This window comes from Typopeltis vanoorti, chromosome 2 (genome assembly GCF_054136105.1).
Source record: "Typopeltis vanoorti isolate ZY-2024b chromosome 2, IOZ_Tvanoo_1.0, whole genome shotgun sequence".
Classification (NCBI taxonomy): domain Eukaryota; kingdom Metazoa; phylum Arthropoda; class Arachnida; order Uropygi; family Thelyphonidae; genus Typopeltis; species Typopeltis vanoorti.
In genome coordinates this window covers 6,350,798-6,371,363 of record NC_143550.1, presented here as the reverse complement: position 1 = coordinate 6,371,363, position 20,566 = coordinate 6,350,798, and the positions used below count along the sequence as shown (strand labels likewise).

The following is a 20,566-nucleotide window of genomic DNA, read 5'->3' as shown; positions in this document are numbered from 1 at the left end:
CTAATCAAATGGCTAAAATTAATCGCCAGAGAACAAGAAGCTTCTCGGCGTACCTTGATGAAGACCGAGGGATTACAGACGATTCCGTAAGGACTTCAACATACAGGATGACATATTCAGGGAATTAATGGCACCTCTTGCGATTACGCTGAGATGAGGTAATTAAGGAGCAGCAACTAGGAGATAAGGAAGGAAGGAGGCTATAAAAGAAAAATGACAAAAGTTATAACAGAAGTTTAGGGGAATTTAGACAGTTAACGGTATGATAGATGTCACCTTCGCACGGTCGATAGCATGCAGAACTTTGAAGAGACCCGGATTCGAGTCTCATCAAGGAGGAGAGGAAATATTTCTAAAATCTTTTAGTGGAGAACGCTAATAGGCTACGGACGAAGTTATATAGTTACTTCTGTAAGAAAAAAAAAGAATTATATTTTTTAATTCACGAACCTAAATCATATAGTTCAATTTCATATTTGAATTAGATGCTAGTATCGGTAAATTACTTTGAGTGCCACAGTCTTCGCCTTCCCACCTTTATATCCTAAAAACTAATAGAAATTATACTCTAACAGTTGGCACGGTTTTTCCTTTTGGAAACTCAGTTTCTTCATCAGGCAAACCACCCACAAGAATACACGCAATTAACAGGCATTGCCTAATAGCCTTAATCCGTCGGTCGTAATTATAAAAAAAAAAGTAATAATAAAATTGTAATAGTAGACAATCAGACAAAATACAAGAATTGCGAAGTATCTTTAAGCCCTTTATCCTCCTCTTCAAGGAGGAAAAGCACTAAATATATGCGATTATTCTGGGTAGTAGCTTTAAACCTTCCCTAGTTTCCTCTTATCTATCGACTGTTCCCCAAATATTGACTACATGGGCCCATTTTGATTTTTTATGAATAATGAATTGCCCTGAATAGATCTGTTCGGTCCTCGGATCAATTGGGTTTCATCAATAACAATGTACACCACATCACGTTTTTGCTGTAATTCTTATATTCAAATATTTACTTTTAAGTGTGGTTTGATGTTAAAAAGCGTAGATAGGTTCTTATTAAAAACGTAAAATACTAAACGTATACTTACTAAATCATCCTCAGAATACTGCTGACATGTTTTGGATGATGTACCGATGACCTCCCTTAAAAGTTTTGATGTTTTCCAGAGGGGAGAGCAATAGATGATCCCTCCCTCAGAAACGCCATCTTTCAACATTGTGTCTGTTCTGCATGTACTTCCATGGTCGCTGCTCTACTGAGCAGACGACCGTCTTTCCTCCACTTTCGGTTAGGCCTGTCGAAACATAAGCAGCTGCTTCCTAACATCACTTTTCAGTGCAACTATGTCCGCGCGGTTTGCCTAGTGACTGTGCGCTTCGCAACCATACGACTGGGGAAGGAGTGTCCCAGGTTCGATTCCCGTCGAAGACGTGAGGAATTTGAGGATCTTCCTCAGCCATAGCCAAATTAGCTGGTCTTGGGCGCGGGCAGTAGGGTTTTTTCCGCCAGTTTATCTGGCGTTTTTCGTCCCGCAAGCAGGCAAACCGGTCCCGTGAACACACACACACACACACAGATCTACAGCCATAAATACTTAACCCCCCATGAGGGGGGCTCAACTCGCCCCAATAGGGACGGGGGAGAAAGGGAGGAAACTCCATAAGAATAAATAAATAAGTGCCACTACAAACACACCAAACCTGCTTCTCCTCTTCCTCTTTTATTCCATCTATCTCTGTGACCTGGGAAAGCTATCTTCATTAAATGCGCTAAACAGTTGTAACCTCTTCAAGGAAAATTTCAATGAACTTCTTTTCCGACCTTTACTGTATCCAGACAGGCTACTGACATGCTTATGGGTTTTTCTCCGTCTCGTGTATGAGATCAAAATATAAAAAATACAGATTGAAAGTTTAGATGTGAATATGCACCCATTTCTTGTAACTTCTTCGGTGTGGTCAATTATATTGTACTGTTCGATTCCGAACATTCCCACTTTTTCAACTGATCGGCTCTTTCATTTCCCAACTTTTTATCATTATTTTCCCTAGTTAGTATGATTTAATTCATCGTTGCTTTTTCGGGAAGAAGAAATTTAGTCTACCTTGTTAGCAGATCATTCTGTGATAATATTTATTCTTATTACTTCTCCCCCCCCTCAACTTAAAAAATATAATGATAGCTTTCTGGTTATTATCCTTTCATTTTAATGCTGCGGTCTTGCAGAGTTCGCTTACTGGTTTCGAGTAACTACGGCAACACGAAATAGCTGCTAAAACGGAAAAACTAGTCGTTTCGAAATGAATCGACAAGCGCTTAAAAAAAAAAAAAGCTGGAAGCGCTTTCCATAAAGCTGTTAGACAAATAAGTCACTGCAGCTTTTTCTTGAACTAATTACAAATAGTGTAGTGAAGGTTAGGGAACTTGATTGTGATTTCATCACAATCAAGTTCCCGTTGGTCGCGATTTTGCTCGAGAATACCATGTAAATCTTCACAACAACCAAAAATCTGGAGGCTCTTGTCCCAGTGGCAGAATGTGAATAACCTTTTCTAAGTGGCGGTTGAAGAAACGTTGAGTTGACTGGCCTAGATCGATGTATAAAGAGTGAGGGATTTCCAACTAGAAAAAAATCCCCACTAGAAAACTACCTCGCTTTTGCAGTTCCTAAACCAAGGCATCGTAGTTGTCTGAATTGAAACTGAACACTTGGCTTACTCGGGATCTTCAATAATATGAGAAATGATCCTAATTTGACGCTGACACAGTACGAGATAGATCACAGTTTGTATCACTGCAAAAAAAAAAAAGAAAAAAAAAGAGTATTGTTTTAAAAGTATTAAAAGAATCTCTACATTAAGTGATGCCAATTTATTTAGGGAAAAATTGTGGGTTGGGGTGGAATACATGACAAAATAAATTAAAACTAAGTTGGCTTTAACTTTAAGTGATTTCAGTCGTGTTCCTGGCACTTAGCTAAGTAGCAAAGGAAAAGTTGACGTAAGGCAGCACGAATGACTACGGACATGTAAGTTGGTGGCTACTCAAAAGCCACAACAGACACCGAAGGACGAACACGGATTTTCGGTTGCTGAGGATTCCGAGACTGGCTCTTTGCTGGAGTTTCATCTCTCAGGAAAACTTGCGTATCGTATACGAGAATTTACAAAGCCATGCAGGACAGTCGAAAGAAAGAAATGCCCGTCATTAGATTTAGGTACATTTCGCAAAATGCACTCTTGTAAGTTCCAACCGTTAGATTCGCATGCTTTGCTGAACGTCCGTGCACTATTCCCCGCCGGCTACATCGATTTTATTGAAATCAGATCATGTAATAATATTGGTATTTAGTTTAAATCGATTATTTTTAGCGGCAACATTCCGAAGAAAGAACTGATATGCTGCCAGAAATAATTCCAGTGCGCTTTTGTGTGCGACTCTCACTCATCGAGGTATACGTTAGTGTCGTGCGTGAACTAAGTTGTTTTCAATTATTTGTTTATTTTATGCATAATCTGTAAGCAGAGCGGTGGCATCATGCCAACGGAAATGCAGAAACATCCTTACCAAGGTGCGAGTCGAACCCGCTGTCTGATGGTTAGAGAGCACATACGCTAACCTCTCGGCCAAGCAGGCCCACTGCAAGAATTCTGTTATATCTGGTATTTAGGATTCGAACCAAAATTTATTGCGTCAGCTTCATGCTGGTTTCGGTCTTACCATTTTGAGTCGCAACGAGATTCTGAATCAAACTGCACTTTACAAGTGATCGTGAATAAATAATCGGAGGAATACGGAAGCCAAATACAGCTCTGAATTTTCTGAAGTCATAGAATTGTAAGTTTTAATTTTAGGAAATTAATATAATAAATGTTCAATTCTTTAGGAAAAGTATCCTTCGCGTGTCACTTGTGAGTTAAAATGAAAAAAATAAAAAATCGTTTTACTTAGCAGGAATCCCCTACTGACGGTAGACACCAACCAAAACAGAACAGTCGACGTATTTATTGTTTCGTTTCTTTTTTCCTACTCAAATATTTTTGCGCTTCTAGAACAAAATTAACACACACAGAAACCAAAGAGAGAGAGAAAGCGAAATTGTCTAAGTATGAGCATGTTTTCTGTGGTGGGAAGATTGAAGAAAAAACATTAGCAGGAAATAGGATCTTAGTCAGTTAGAAAACCTAATCTAAATAAAAACAGTATATTTTTTCCTTGGATGCTATTTTCTTTTCTATATATTTAATAATATGTGGTGATGAACGTAAGACCATCTGCAGATGTAATTCTGAAGTGTGTTCTAAAATTACATTCCTTCCTGTCGCTGTTGCTCTGTTCTCTTAAGCACACACACACACACACACACACACACACACACACACACACACACACACACACACACACACACACACACACACACACACACACACACACAATGGTACATTTTCGACGTTGGTAACTTTTTAGCTATTATTATTATTATTATTATTATTATTATTATTATCTTTCCTGCTTGTTCTGTAGTTTACGGTCGCGAAACACTGATTTAGATTCCTCTCATTCATGAAATTATTTGAACGTTAAGCAGATTAACGAAATGCCGCACATACAGCAGCGAACAAATTTATACGAACAAGCAAACTTTTTTCAAATTTTTGGGTTAGTTTTTGTTTCAGTTGGCAACAATTTTCGCTTTGGGTTTTAGTTCACTATTTTGGTTGAGTGCTGCGTTTTAACAGTCTCTACGATGTTTATTAATCGTGTTCTGCATTTTTAATAGTGTAAAGAAGTTGACATTCTTAGTTATAAAATGGATCCATCCCCAAGAAAGCGTTCAAAAATATGTACTCTTTTTCAGCACACATCCAGAACTCAAAGGCAACTTGCCAATGAGTATGGCATTGGTTTGGGTACTGTTAATATGGTTTTAAAGGGGTTTAGCGAGACCTTTTCTCCTGACAGAAAAGGACCATGCGGGCAGAAAAGGAAAACTACTTATTCAAGATCGTTTACTAGTAAGGAAAAGCAAAATTAATCCAAAATTGTCTGCTATGGACTTAAATAGAGATTTAGAAGCTAGTGGGATTAATGTTTCTGACATGACAGTCCATCGAAGATTGTTGGAAGCAGGGAGGGCTGCCCACATACCAAAAAAGAAAAAGCCGTTGACGAAAGATATGCGGAAAAACAGGCTCCAATGAGCAAAAGTGTACAAAGATTGGACTGTTGAGAAGTGGAAGAAAGTCATATTTTCAGATGAGAATTTCTTTGTCCAAGGAGAGCGAGTATCCTATGTTTGCAAATCAGCGGCAGAGAAGACTTCCCTCGTCCACCTTCAACAAGCTCGTAAATTAAACACCCAGCTAAAAAGGTTCTGGGGTTGTGTTACATGACGGTTCAGGATCACTTGTGCATTTCACAATAGGATGAAACTATTGGAGAAAAGATGATCCTACAGATCCAGAAAGACAGAACATTCATCTTCCAACAGGATCTCGCTACGTGTCACACTTAAAAAAAATAGTTCCTCAAAAATCGCAACACCCAATTGCTTCAGTGGCCAGGTAACGCTCCTAACATTATAACCCAATAGAAAATGTGTTGGTCATAGTGAAATAGAGACTTGGAAAATAAATTGTGACACTGAGGATAACTTAATACAGTCCATTATAAAAGTATGGTTTCGAGATGCAGAAATAAGAAAAATGTGTTCTACGTTTGGAGTCCATGCCTAAGTGAATCAACGAACTTATTAGAGGAGCACCTAATTTTCTTGCGAAATTAAAATTTTGGTCTAAAATGTGAGTGTTCAGATTAATTTGTTCACCACTGTAAGTCTTTATTTACCCCCAGTGATACTGCTGTAGAACATCCAAGTGTTTTTAATAGCTATTATTTTGCCTGGTGTTGACTACTTTAAGCTGGTCCATTAGAAAATTAGAAAATAAGTTTTCAAGTAGGATAACTGATTACAGAAGTTATCCTAAACGCTTACGGATAATCATTTGGATTATGATGTTAGCGATATGTTTATTTTTAGGCAACGACGCCTACCAACACGAATATGAATGAGCCTTGAATTATACTTTATTCGAGTTATAATCGCCATATCCTTTCATAAATTTTGTTAAAATTGATGATGCAGATATTCAAACCGCATATAAATATCGATTAATATATCAGTTTGCCATCATATGACTGGAATATACTTCAACTGTTATGGCGGCATAAGTAGTGTTAAATTGTATCGTACTCAGTCACTTAGATACCTCTTTAGAATATAAAAATTACGTTATTTATAAAGTGTCAGTTTACTGGTATGCGGTCAACTAATAGAAAAAAGAAACTAATACTGTATATCACGGCAAATGCACACAATCAGGCGGAAATTTTAACGGATGTCTGTTTTGATATTCGAAATATCCAAAATTTCAAATTTGCAAAACATTCCATTAGCGATTTGGAAATGAAAAGTCTTCCCTGCCTCTCCGAATAATGCTCCATTTAATATTCGGGTTTTAAAGCAGTACAATAAGGATAACGTTTCTTTTTTTATTCAGCTGCTTTAAATATTTAATGAGCATATTAGTCTTTGAGGATTATTGGCAGCGGGATTGCCGAATACTTTAGCTACATTGGATTTCTTAATTATACAACACTTCGATTATAGATTGGTTTATCACGTTTTCGGGAATGTCTCATTTGTGTGTGTGTGTGTGTGTGTGTGTGTGTGTGTGTGTGTGTGTGTGTGTGTGTGTGTAGTATTTTTTTACGTGCATTCCTCTTAAAGTATTGCGCGCCACAGCTTCGTTCATTAACTCATTTCAGCCGTATTCTCAAGCCCAACCATTTCCCCATCTTTTATTAGCTCTTTTGAACAGTTTAAAGTTCAAAGCAGTTTTTTCCACGTTCCAGAAATGTGCCTGCAAGACGTAACTGTAATGCACTTCCCACCGTTAGCTGCTATTGACTCTCGTTAGCAGGCACCATCATGTGGGGGAGGGGAGACAAGGAGGTACACCTTTTCCAGCTCACCTTTCGGCTGCTGTGAAGGATGGGAGGACACTTCAGAACAACAAACGCTCGTCGACCATTAGAGCTACGACAGGAGATCCTTTCTAAAGTTCCGACTATAGGGAGTGGCAGCACCCCCATTGAATCCTTGTTTGTGTTCATGACACATGAAGGTCACACTTGAGAATCTATTAGTTAAAATGCATACTTCCTTTTCCTCGGCCAAAATCTGCTTTATTAAAAAAAGTCTCGAAGTCTTGTAATGAATAGTGAACGCATTCAATTTTTCATCGAAAGGAAACCGAGGTTCACTTATCTTTGCTTTGGGAAGAATAGCCAGGAATCCACTTTTTTGTTTCCAACCTTTCAGTTCTTCCCTGTGTTTAAACAATTAATTAAAATTTGAGCGAAATTTTCTTCAAAGATGATATTCGTCAACACAACGAAATATAAACAAATGGTTTGGAATTTAATTCACCGCTTAGTTTTAAAATTTCTTGTTTGCATTAGTGGAAACGCGCATTATCTCGAACTCTGCCCCAAATAATCCTTACGAATTTTTAAGCCTCCGTTAGTAGATCACTTACGGATACCAGTTACAAGTTTCATTCTTCCATGCCCCTAAACAGAAAGTTTAGTTGGTGTTGTTTTTTCTCCGAGAAGTTTTCTTTTTACCTCTCAGTTATCTGATAGGTAAAAAGCGAGGCATTTGTATACTTGTGATGCGTTTCGTTGAAATAAACCGGGATTTCTGTTGACCCACGCCATTTGGCTTTTAAACTCGATTTACACCGCGCTTTCTTTTATTGTGCCAATTTCAGTTTCGCCAAAGATGTGACATCGAATAATATACAACTGTGTGCAAACATGGATCTTCAGTTTCGTTTTGGATCTTCGATAAGCCCACAAGGTGACAGTGATGTCTCACACCGGTTAATGAAAGTCACTCACATTTATTGATCTCGCAGCTGCTGAATCTCTCTCTTTTTTTTTTCTCTTTTTTTTTTTTTTCGAGTGGGGAAGTTCGACCCATAAGAAATTCCAAATGAATTATTCGATCCCATCAGGTTCATATCTTTCAAGTAGGGCAATACCGAGGCTTGTTAGTCAATTAGAATATGAGCGTACACTATAATAAACTTTAGTTTCTTAGCTCAAATTGTTCATCTTGTTTGAGTAACAAATATGACTTCCATTCATCTTTCTTCATGAACTATACGCATAAGAAATTATTCGTTTTGATGGAAAGAAATCACATTCAGTTAGTTGCTTTGAGCAGGTTTTAAAACGACTATATTTTATCACAACTGGAGTTTACAAGGGGGAGTGTGTTTTAAAAATGAGCAATAATTATGTTTCGGAATAATGCCATTCCCATTTAAGGGGATGCCTTCCACTGGCCTCCTAAATTCGAATTCCTTGCGAAGTGAAAGGAATACGAATACGAAAGCGAACTGAAAAATTAAATATGAAAGAATATTGGGAATTTAAGCCCAGGCGAATTAATTGAGGATATTTTATCCATGGCATTAAAATGCTAATAACAAAGATCACTACCGAAAGCACAAGTTTTGAACCTCGAGGTCAGTCTGTTTTAATATAATGCCCTCTGCATTGCAAGAATGATTATCATCAATCTTGTTTTGAAGCATTTAACAAAATGTCTGATGCCCTTTTCTTATTCATAAAAAATCCTTCCTTTCAGCTTAAACCTGTTTTAAAGGCGATAAGATCGCCTTAAAAAAATAGTGAGCTCATCAATGGCCAATCTTAACAAACCGTTTTCTAACCCGCACTCAGACTTTTGTGTGTGGCGCTGGGATGGCTGTCCTTAACTGGGCTGTTTCTGCTTCAGGCTACTCTCGTGCAAACAATTCTCTTATCCTGCGAAGTTTCTTCCTCAATCCTTTTTGTGTTTTGGACCGAAACGCACGCATTTCCACCTTCACATTAAAGCTTTCGGATTAATCGTGGATATGTTTTGTTGAAAAAAAATAGTTGCGCGACTGAAAAAAATTATTGGTAAATCATAAATTTGTAGCGAGATTGCCTGCGATTGACATGGCGCTAATGACAAATAACTAAACAGAAAATGTCAGCATGGGACAAACGACACTGCAGTTTCAAAACATGCTCTTTCCCCGTTACGTTTAACTTAATTACCCACTTCAGAGCTTACGCGAAAGCATCGGGGTGATCCGTATGCTATATTGCTTTCTGGAAACCAATAGTTGACGTAAAAACTCGTGCACTTCGTTAATTGAGCTTTCGGTACATAAAGAAAAAAAGCATGCGCTCTTATCATGTCGCACCTCTTCCTTACGGCGAATGATTCGCATTTTGGCCGCTGCTGGAACTCATAAGTTTAAAGATAAGTTCTCGATCTCAACATTTTCGTGAGTTTATATTCAATCGCTTGAAATTTTGAAGTGATGAGTGGGTGTTTGAGATCGAGAAGTTTTTTTCTCTTTCTTAATGGACTTAGTTTTAGATCGAAATATTCTCATTTCTTGATGAAAAAATTCTCTTTTCCTTCCGAATGAAATTCCAGGTCCATAAATGTGGCATTCTTGCGTCGGCATTACCTGCGGCTTTTATTCTTCTCCTTTTAAATTGTATCGAACAACCTTGAGCATCAATTACAGGCGAACTTTAAACGGAGAGGACAAAGAGCGCCTAACGCAGCGGCACAGTCTGCACTTCCGGAAAGAGCAAGCAACCTGATGAAAAGCATTTCTGTTACAGCTGAGAATAAAAGTCGCTGTTCGTCTGAAAATTTCTGTCTCAAATAATCAGCACGTCTGAAAGTAACATTCCGTCGAAGAAATGATCGCGGTGCGTTACATCGAAATGCGTGCACGTTAAAATCAAATTAATATTGACTTGAACTTTTAAAATTCACTTCAAAATTTAATTCTAGCTGTAATGCAATACGGTAATGCTCACGAAACTTATGTTGGAGTTTTTTCGTACATATTTCTGCGCGCCGCATAAAAATGGAGAAATATTTGAAGCGCAAGTTGTGTGTTGATATAAAATACGTCATTTCATTCAGAGCACCTAATGGGTGCTCTGAATGAAAAACTAATTATTCTGAATGAAATGCATTTAGAAGTCGAATGTATTTGACTTCTAAATGCATTTCTTATTGCTCGGTCTTCGAAAAAGACGGAAGGAGGAATTTTTCTTGTTTTGTTTTCTTCTGTGGTAAATGAGTTATTGTTTTTCTTCAAATCGATCGAAAAACATTTCTTAACAATGAAAATAACATGGCGATGCATGCAAGCGAGGCGGGGTTTTCCTTCCTCAGCAAACGCCGGCGCGCGCGCACGCACGCACGCACGCACGCACACACACACACACACACACACACACACACACACACACACACACACACACACACACACACACACACACACACACAGAGAGAGAGAGAGAGAGAGAGAGAGAGAGTAATAGTACTAATGTCGGCCTTTACCACTCACAAAAGCAGATATGGTCTGGAAATTTAATACACGATTCAGTTTCTAAGTATACTCATAATCTGAAACAGAATCGTGTTAATCAGAATTGAAACCATGGAATATTCTGAACAAGAACTATATAAATGAATCTCGTAATCGAGGAAAACTAATGTGAGGATCCCACGTAAAGTGTTTTTCACCATAAGGGCTTCGAGAATTCAGTGAGATTAGAATAAGAACTTCGGACTGCCTTAGTGAGAGAATAAAAATAGAAAGCTGTTAATGTGATGTGCGTCCCTAAAAGTGTAAGATATGACAAATGTCTGAGAATCTTAAATTGAAAAGAAGCACATCTGTCAAGCTGAATTCATTTAAAGTCATTAGTTTTAGTTGTTATAAATCAAACCATTACAGCGATGGAATTTCGTGAATGTCTTTCGGTAGTAGATGGTTATTACCTCTCAGTTTCTGACCACCGTCGTGCTTATTAGAGGAACGAAGTGACTCGAAAGAGCTCTGTATTTGACGTGTAGAACAGAGTTTCCGAAATACTAATCTTTGTTCCACCCACGGCACAATACGTTCAACACAATGCATTTTATTATGCAGCTCACTGAAGCGTTTTGATTTCTGTCAAAACAGGATGGAATGCCAGTAACAGTAACTGAGTGCTCGACTAAAGCTCGCGATAAGTCGTTTGTGGTGTCCGAAACATATTCCCAGTTACTCTTCTCTATCCTCCTTTTCTTTCGATCGAAGGAGGAAAATATCGTGACTGAATACGAATAATTGAATTATTTAAACCGAGAATCTGAAATGTATCCTGGGTTTCTCTTCAACGATAATACTGCAGCGTTAAGAAGCGAAAACATCTAAGAAAAAGGCAAGAAACACGCAAACTGGTATGTGAAGCAGCGTCTTTCGAAGCAGGATTATAACAAGTGCATGTGTGTTCGAATGCCACGTGTATGACAAATGGCATTCACACCCCCCACCCACACCCACCCACCCACCCACTCACACACACACAGCAAGTGTATGCATCGTGTATGTTTTCGTAACAAGAAATGCATAAAATTCGAGTTACACGACATCAATGCTCGCTGCCCAAGTTCGAGAATTTCGACGATTCTACAATATATTCAAAATCCTTTTTTCCCGTTTGTAAATAAAAGTTTCTCTCTCTCTCTCTCTCTCTCTCTCCCTCATTCATTTCATGATGAAACAGTGATGAAACTGAGTGATGAAACTAAAAATGTGGGCTGAATGGTTGCTCGATATTCCGAAAGTTATATTAATTAAGCTTATGCCGGTTTCCAGAGAAGTTTATATAAAGAGACTTAAAACTCGGAGTTTCAGAAAGAAAGCTGTATTATTCAGCTTAGCTGCGTGCGTCAAATATTCTTTTCGTTGCGTTTTATTTGGATTTTATGTTAGTCGTTTCTGTATTCTCAGACTTTGCATTCAGTCTGCTATATCGATAACAGTTTCGTTACTATCGAGCCCTTCATTTTACGTTCGCCGCTAAAATGAAAACACGTCACGTGTTATTATATTAAAACGCTGCTTTCAATTTTGACTGCTGCGTTGTTATGTGATACGATATTATCTGCCCGGGAATATAGTTTATTAGCAGACGCAGCGATCCACGATATGCAGCTGACTGAAGCAACAGTTTGTCCGGTTGTACTGCATGCGTGTTGCAAACTTCTCACGAGGAAGTGCGCGATATTAGTGTTCAGTTGTTTGAATTTTCTTCTCGAGAAAACCGTAACATGATTTGTAGGGATTTGATGTGTTGTCGTAACATCCCACGTGCCTTTTAAATATCGATATCTGGCAGAGAAGAGCAATTCTGAATATCAGACTGTTTGAAACACTTTTAGCCAAAAGTGATCTGTCGTTACGTACAATTTTCTAAGGAACAGTTTTAGTCTCAACAAATGTATTTTATGATCTCTTCAAGATTCCTCATACATGGTATAACCATATTAAGCATTAATTGAAAATCTGTCTGTTGCGACGCTATGTTTATTGCAAAAACAGGCTGTTATTTATTCTAGTCTTGTACTCTAATTGCATAGTTTAAATTCTTGACCTGCTTGCGTCAATCATGTCTGTCTGTAGACTTTGCTGCTTTCTTTTTATTATACATTGTAGCTGGTGCCCTCTCTCGAGAATTTCTAGAAATATCCGTGTTTATCGAGTTCAGTTATATACTTAAATTTAAATAGACTTCTTATTCTTATACAATTTCATATTTTCAATCACTTGAAATTTTAAGTTAAGATCAGTTATCACTATTATATAGAATAATGAACTTAATGCGTTATTATTAATTTAATAAACATTTCAAATTAATACTAATTTATTATTATTAGTAGTAGTAGTATAGATTTATTATCATTATTACAAGCATATCATTATTATTCAAACTTAATTATTGAATAAAGTGTTAAAACTGAGCTTTAAGTTTTAATTAAAAATAAATAAATAAATAGCTAATCGTTCTCTCCTTTCCAAACCGTCAATGTCCGTAAATGTGAGACTGGAAATTGATTTTTGCCGTTTCCGATGATGTTCATAAAAGAGAATTGATTCTTGGCTATTTGCAGTCAGGCCTGTCGTTAAATTAAACGTTACTGAACGAAATAACAACTAGTTCTGTTTTATTTATTTATTTATTTTTATATTTAGTTGATGATCGTTCGTAGCAATGAAAACCAAGCGGGACAGTGTCTAATGCTGTCAAATGATTCCAGCATATCTTTTAGGATGATACCTTTCCTGAGATAATTACATGGATTTGTTATCTGGACATCATCGATTTCGTAATTAGCAGTTTTGTTGTTGGTTCGTCTTAGTTTAATTAACCTGCGGAGCTCGCAGCTGATCTGAGAGATACATGCAAAATGTTTAATATAAATATTCTTACACAATTCAGTGTATAGCTTGGAGGCCATGAGTAGCTGTGCATTCTTATGTTACGAGTGATATTCCGCACTGTTTTTTGCTGTCAGTTTGGTTTAACACATGTTATATAAAGGTTGTGATATTTGACAGTAAATTGTATCTGAGAGATACCGCGACCTCCGATGTCAGTATAGTATGGTTTAATTTTTTTTTCCAATAATTTCTAGATTGTAACTGAAAATAAATAAACCAATATGTATTACTGAAATAGAGAGCCAAAGGCTTATTTATCATACATGTCCTCTAGGAGATGTGCTTTACATTTGTGGAAAATACTAAGGAAAGTGATCTGGAGCTTACTTCACCTTTACTACGAGTTGCCCATAAGGTTGCTTATGCTTGCATCCACACATTTTAGTTTCTATGTATTCGGCACGAAACTCTTGTAGTTTCTATATTCGGCTATGAAATAATATTGGATTCAATATTCATTTAATTTGTACCATAATGTATTATATTTGCAGTGTTTTTTCTTTATATTTTATTGCATTTTAGCACATACATATGAATGTGTCTCTCAGATATACCGCGACCTATGCTACAATTTTTGCCACCGCAAGCTCCGCAGGGTTAAAGCGAACTCAACGAAAAGCAAAAATTTCCCCACGCCTGAGGGTGTCGGCGCTAAATTCAGGAAAGCTCTGTTTATATTTCGAAAATGTTAGCATCTGAAATAGCAAATGCCTGGAGAACAGAACATGAATCGCCACGCATGTTCTGGGAGAACAGTTAAGAAAACAATATTCAAAACGATTTCTTAAAGTGCTTGAAATATTTGAAAATGGAGATGTTAACAGAGTTCCTTAACCAGGACAAATATGAGAAACTTTGTATGGCAAATATGAAAAACTATTCTGACAGTAATGCCATATTTTTAAATCCGAAAGACAAGGCATGCAATCACGTGGCAATTTTGTGTTACCGGGTGTCTAAAATTGTGGCCTATAAAATCTTAAACACACGTTCTTCCTGCAGTAATGCAGGTTTCCAATCTTTACGTCTCGACTATGTTAGGAACATTTTCAGTTGTTGTTTTTTTTTGTTTTTTTCATTCAAGCGTTTACAAATAATCATAGCATAGTGCATTTTAGGACTGAGTGTTGAAATATGCAAAGATTAATGCTTGAAAATGAATACTTCAATGTTTCAAATAATATAAATGTGAGACGAACCATATGGTATTTACATATTTCAAGACAAATATAAAGTTTTTACTTGCACAGTGTTCGCATCCCAGTGTTATTAAAGCCAATTCACACGCAGTAGTTGGTGATTGGCACAAAACTTGTTCTATGAAAACAGACCCGAAGTGATGCTTTGAATACTCAGTTTATGACACTTAATAAAGATACACACAAACAAAACCTCCCCGTACTTAAAGATATCGATAGGAATAGAGAAAATGGAGACAGAGGATTAGCTGAAGAATTCAATTTTGCCATTTTGCCACAGTCATTGAAAGCATTCTGGAAAAAAAAAAAAAAAAAAAAAAAAAAAAAAATTACACACTTATATTTCGAAATTAAGGTTTTGGATTTCCACTTATATATTCTCCGGAAGTTTTAACTTAAATGGTGTGTAATTTAAATAACATTTGTGAATAAATATTAGACAGACGCTACACTAAAGCAGAAAGTGTGCAGTGCATTCCTCGCAAAATATCGACTGCAGTTATGTGGGCAACACTTTGCAAGTCTCCGTAGATTACATCAATCGGACCTACGTTCGAATCCCGCATTGGACGCGCGCCTTTATAACAGCTTTCGACTAAAGGTGATTAGGCCGCTGCAGAGTAAAACTACGTACAAGGGTTTTTCCCTCCTGGAGACTGATTTTTTTTTTCAGCAAAAAGAGACGAAGAGGTCGGAAGAACACACACACACACACACACGCCATAAAGCCTTAGAAAGCTTTTAATTGCTTCAGCAGTAATTCAGAACAACTGACGTTACTCTGCATTTCCCCTCCTCTGGGTAGTTCCTCTCGCTGGATTAAAATACTGGAAAATTCCGCATTAAACAGTTCGTACGTCAAGTGTCAACTTGTTTATTTACCGTACGATACACATCTTTCGTGTACTCATTTTTCGACCGATCTGTGAAAGCAGCGCTGCCCTTACGTTTTCAAAACTAGGGCTGAATGACAGCCGCTCTCGGCCGAGGAGCTCTTTCCGATCAAAAAAGGAATACGCTTCTGTTGAGGAGATCCGGTTTCCGATCCCGTTAAGGACACACACGTAATCTTCTGAGATATTTATCAAGCGAAGATGGTTTCAAATGAATTATTTCTTTTATTTTCACAAACCATCAACCCGTTCTGGGATTCGAACGGAACATTAACTCTGGAACTCGTTTACGCATGCACCTGTGGGATTAAGGAATGAGATTGTTCGCACTCACACATGCGCGTGTAAGATAACGCAGAAATCCAATAAACGCATCGACTTACAAAGTTCATATTCGTGCGGAAGCATTAATCACCTCCTCAAAAAATATTCCCTACAATTAAACACACGAACTGGGCAAGCATTTCCTAAGGAATAAGTCGCTTGTTACCGTCTTCCATGCTTATAAATAAAACAAATATTCCAAGAGATATCGAACCTAATAATAATAATCCTTAACCAACAAAGTAGGATATCCACCCGTCTTTCTGTCTTTTTTAGATATTTTTCATCCTCACTTGCAGAGAGAGAGAGAGAGACCACTCTGCTTGTTGGAGGCCTGAAGTGGATTAAAATAAAAGTACCAAATTTGGCTTCGTGAGGTGGGATGTCGGATTATCTGATCCTACACACACAAACTGTGCTAAAATGAATCGGTTTAGAGCCTTTCGTGCGTGAGCTTGTCCTAATCAAATAGAACTTTGATGGATAGGTGTAAAGTAATGGAACTTATATCGAGAAGTATTTGTAACCTTTAATGAATTCCGGGCGAAAATTAATATCCGGTTAAAGTAAGAGTTCGTTTAGTTGCGCATTCAGAATTCTGATCCCATTCTGACTTCGCTTGCATGCTTAAAAAACCAGAAACATTTAGTCCTTTTTTTTCTGCCTCCATCTGCGAATCATCACGATCATTGCACTTTTCTTTTATTCTTCGGTATATTTTAAGGATACGCCCGTAAATAAAATAATTACGACTGCTTTCTCTCTTCACGATATTAACGATGACCTGCTGCAACTTCATTTCCTATCTCCGAACAAGCAGCGCAACTAATCGAAGGTGCGCCTGCGTGTAGGATGAAAAAAAGATGGTTCGAAAGCATATAAATGAACACAGAAATGCAGTTCGAATTCCCATTTCCAACCTGATGTTTTATTGCTTTTCTGGTATAATTAGTTTAAAGTTTTCTCCATAATTCACATTTGAAAGTCTCATAGAAAACGCAGAAGAGCTGCTGCGTCTATTCCTCAAGACTACTGGTAAGATCTGGCTAACTCGACAGCTATACTCGCGTAGCGGGTTTCTCATCTCGCAAAATCCATAAACCGGCCGCAGTTATGAACTCGCAGTAAACAGACGAGTAGTCGAGACACCCAACCCATTGAAAAATTCCTAACTCGAGAGTACCAATGACGTCATAATGAAGGCAGAGCGCAATGGGCGCCATTACAAAACACGTCGCAATCCATTCACTAAGTGTCCAATTATGAGTTTGACAGCAGAACAAAACTTTATTAGCGTTTTGATCGGAAGAAAACGAATAACGGGATTGGTGTAATCCGGTTCACTAAACAGTAAGCCTATTTTTACGGTGACCTGCAGGAGAGTGAAATTCATCTCTTTGTAAGAATAAGTACTGTCTTGACGATCGCTCTCCTCGTGGAAAGAGAGCTCAAGATGAGTATTCGATTAGCGTCGAATAGGAGCGGCCAAGCGAGGAATCTTTGGTGCTCCGTCGATAGAGAAACGTCAGAAATCGCTTCAACTGTGTAGAATGTGCCATCCCAAGTCTGTTTCTGTCGCGAGGCGCAAACGTTTTTCTATTGAACCCTCTGCCTGATCCCAAATGCGATTCTTCCTCGCCAGGTGGGATATGGAAAAAGTAAAGCGGGGTGTTTTTCCAACCCGATGATACGAAGCACTTGAGAAACTAAAGGCGGCTGTCGTTGCTATCACACAACACTTAACTTGGATTGTCCCCTTCCACAAAGATTCCTTGATTTCGAGCACATCTTCTTGAAAATCTCACTTGGTTCAATTCTTTGGAATTGTTGAAATATAAGATTTACATGAAATGCTTCTTTCGAAAGGCAGCTCAGGTGAGTTCTTCCGTTCGTCTTATTTGATCGCAGTGTGAGCTTTTCTTTTGTTCTCGCTTTCCGCGCCAACCAATCCATCGTGTTCTGCGTCTGCCATCGACGTCTTCGGTTTTCGGACTTGGAGATGAAAGGTATTTTTGCACTAGTTTTAAGAGTTTCTTTCTTGAAAAAAAAATGACGCAAAGCGCATTGCGTTGAAGACATCCACGCGACATGAATCACTCAGCATTTCGCAATGCGCTTCACGCAACAGCGCGAAAACCTTAAAAATCCCAGCAGTGTTTTCTGAAATAGAACTCCTCCCCAATAACTGGCGTCATTTTTGCATTTCAAGTTCAATCGAAGCTGTTTTGTGAAAGCTCTTGCGGTTTATAATAATTACTATTCTTCTGGCCGCTTTTTTAATTGCTAAGATTTTCTCGTTTACCTGAAGAATTGGCAGCAAATTATTTATTTTGGACAGCAATATTTTCTCTTCTGCCCTGACATAAGTCCCTTTGAATTTCTGAGCATAAAAAGCACAAATGCAAAGCAAACGAATTGTTTTCTGTATATTCAACTACATAAACTAGAATTTCTCAAAATAAACAAGCTAATACATCTTATTCATCACCGACAAAAAATAATAAAAAATAAAAAATACACTGGATATCTCAAATGCAGATTGAACAGATTATTATTGTGGAAATTTACTAAACTTTCCATATCTAAACATTATAGAAAACTCTACTATACTTAAAGAAGTGTCTAAATTCATATAAAAAATACTAAATTGCTGTCAGACATTCTTAACGTCACCTCTTTGCGTACAGTGTGGACCTCGTCGAAGCACAAAATTGCGGCTTTTTTTAAATAATTTATTTCGCTGAATTGTATACCCCGATAACGAACCTGCTCTCCTTGAACTGTGGGATTCCACAAGAGTTAAAGCCTGTCGGCGTTGAAGTCCCACCACGTTTAAACGGACAGCGATGCTTTCTGTTTAGATTGTCGTATATTTTCTTAAAAATGTACGACAATGTCGTATATTTTCTTGAAATATGCGAATAGGCTGGGGATTGCAACTCCCCATTAAGATGTGTCACGAGTGTAATAATCGCTACATTAATGTTCACCTCCGAATTTTTACAGCGGGAACTTCGTTCATTAGTTATCCTCGATCCAAAACTACTTTTGAAACTTCGTTTCAGGTGCGAAAATATTTCCGATTTCATTTGTTAGCGTCGAGAGAAAATAGTTTAATAATTCAGGCATCAAAAAATTAAATAACGCTTTTTGTTCCAAGTCGACTTGCTTTTGTTAGCCCGTATCTAGAAAATTTAAAAAAGATCTTTTCGCATCCGTCTGTTTCTCATTTCCGTCGTTCCTTGTAAAATCATTTCTTTCGCCTCCACATCCCTTTATTGCTTTCGTGTGGTTTTGTGCGAGGTGTGAGCGCGATTTCTTGCATCGTAACATTTCTCATTTTCCGTTAGAGCACGGAGACATTAAGCGGTGTGCACGCAGACAACACGTGAGAACGTATCTGGCCAAGCAGTAATGGAATATGCTGCGTGACGCTAAAGATGCGAGACGCGTTTTCAGGCTCGCTTATTCGTGTAAGAAAGCATTTGCAAGCTGGAAAACACGATTAATAATAATTAATTTTAATGAACGAGAAATTTCAAATAACTTTTGAAATTTCAAATAAGTAATGCGTTCACTCTTTCGTTGCTATTCGTTAATTGTTTGCGTTCACTTCCTCAGCAGAGGGAGAGAGAGAAAAAAGAAACTGCGCGATTGCTTTCATGCGTGTTTTGCGGTGACTGAGTGAGCACGTGTGAGCCACACACGTTAGTGTGTGAAAATGAGAGTCAGGTGCGTTCTTCCCATAAAATGCTATAAAGAACGACTAAGTAGAAAATCTGATCAGTCTTCATTCGAATTTTTTTTTCTTTTTTTTTTTTGTTGCAAATCGTCGTTTTTCATACTAACTTAGTGCTCGTAACGTACAGAGTACTTACTTGGTTATAAACATGTGGCGTTATCTGGGAGGCATGGAGACGGTTGTCTCCGCAAACGCTCACCGCAAAAGCCGGCGGCCGTTGCCGGAGCCAGGGACAATCCTCGCGCGCAATGCGCGAGAGTCCGATGAGCGAAGTAAAAGTGGGTGCAATGGGTGTCCAAAAAGATTCCACCGGACACGCGGCAATGAAATATCCGAGGCGAGAGCAGTTTACATTCGATTTCACTTTGCATAGTTTACCGAGGTGACGATGTTAATAACGATCATGTCATCCTTCCGCAACTCTTCAGAACACCACGAATTTGACCCGAGGTATGACACGGAGACTCGAGCAACTACGATTCCGTCAACCGCAGGAAGGACAAAAGTAGGAGTGCGTGAGGGTGCGAGCGGCTGACACCTGCCTGCGGGTAGAGAGGCTGAGGGCTGTTCTAACCTGGCCGATGACTCGTGGTTGGTTCGTGCTGCGCTCCGCTAGGTGCTCCACTATCTTAACGCAGTTCTCCAATACGAGCACGTGTATGAGTCGAACGAAAATCTTATTTTCTAGCAGTCACGTGATGAAATGGTTATGAAATCTACGCCGCTAAACGAGTCGGTGTTTCCCTCCAGGGAAATGAGCTCTTCCCGCAACAAATCCGACACACTGGCTTTCGATGCCTTTAGCATCCTCGACTCCCTCTCGCGATCCTTCAAAAATGCGCGCGCGCGCACAGACACACACACACACAGTCCTGCCGCTGCAGCTCTGTTCTCGGCGAACGCAACCACAGATGAAAACAGCTCGAAAGATTTAATCCTGCTCCTGCTAGTTGGCTTTATCTAGCAGCCACCGGGCG

At 38.4% G+C, this 20,566-nt stretch overlaps 1 protein-coding gene across 1 annotated transcript in view; it reads right to left on the bottom strand.

Annotated features, from left to right (window-relative positions):
• Positions 1–20,502, bottom strand: part of LOC150108798 (fibroblast growth factor 17-like) — a 105,457-nt gene extending 84,955 nt beyond the window's left edge. Inside the window, exon 1 of the mRNA XM_090403311.1 lies at positions 19,726–20,502. Coding sequence (XP_090259437.1) covers positions 19,726–19,739 — 14 coding nt within the window. The 5' untranslated portion in view covers positions 19,740–20,502. The remainder of the gene's footprint in view (positions 1–19,725) is intronic.
• Positions 20,503–20,566: the final 64 nt, after the last annotated feature.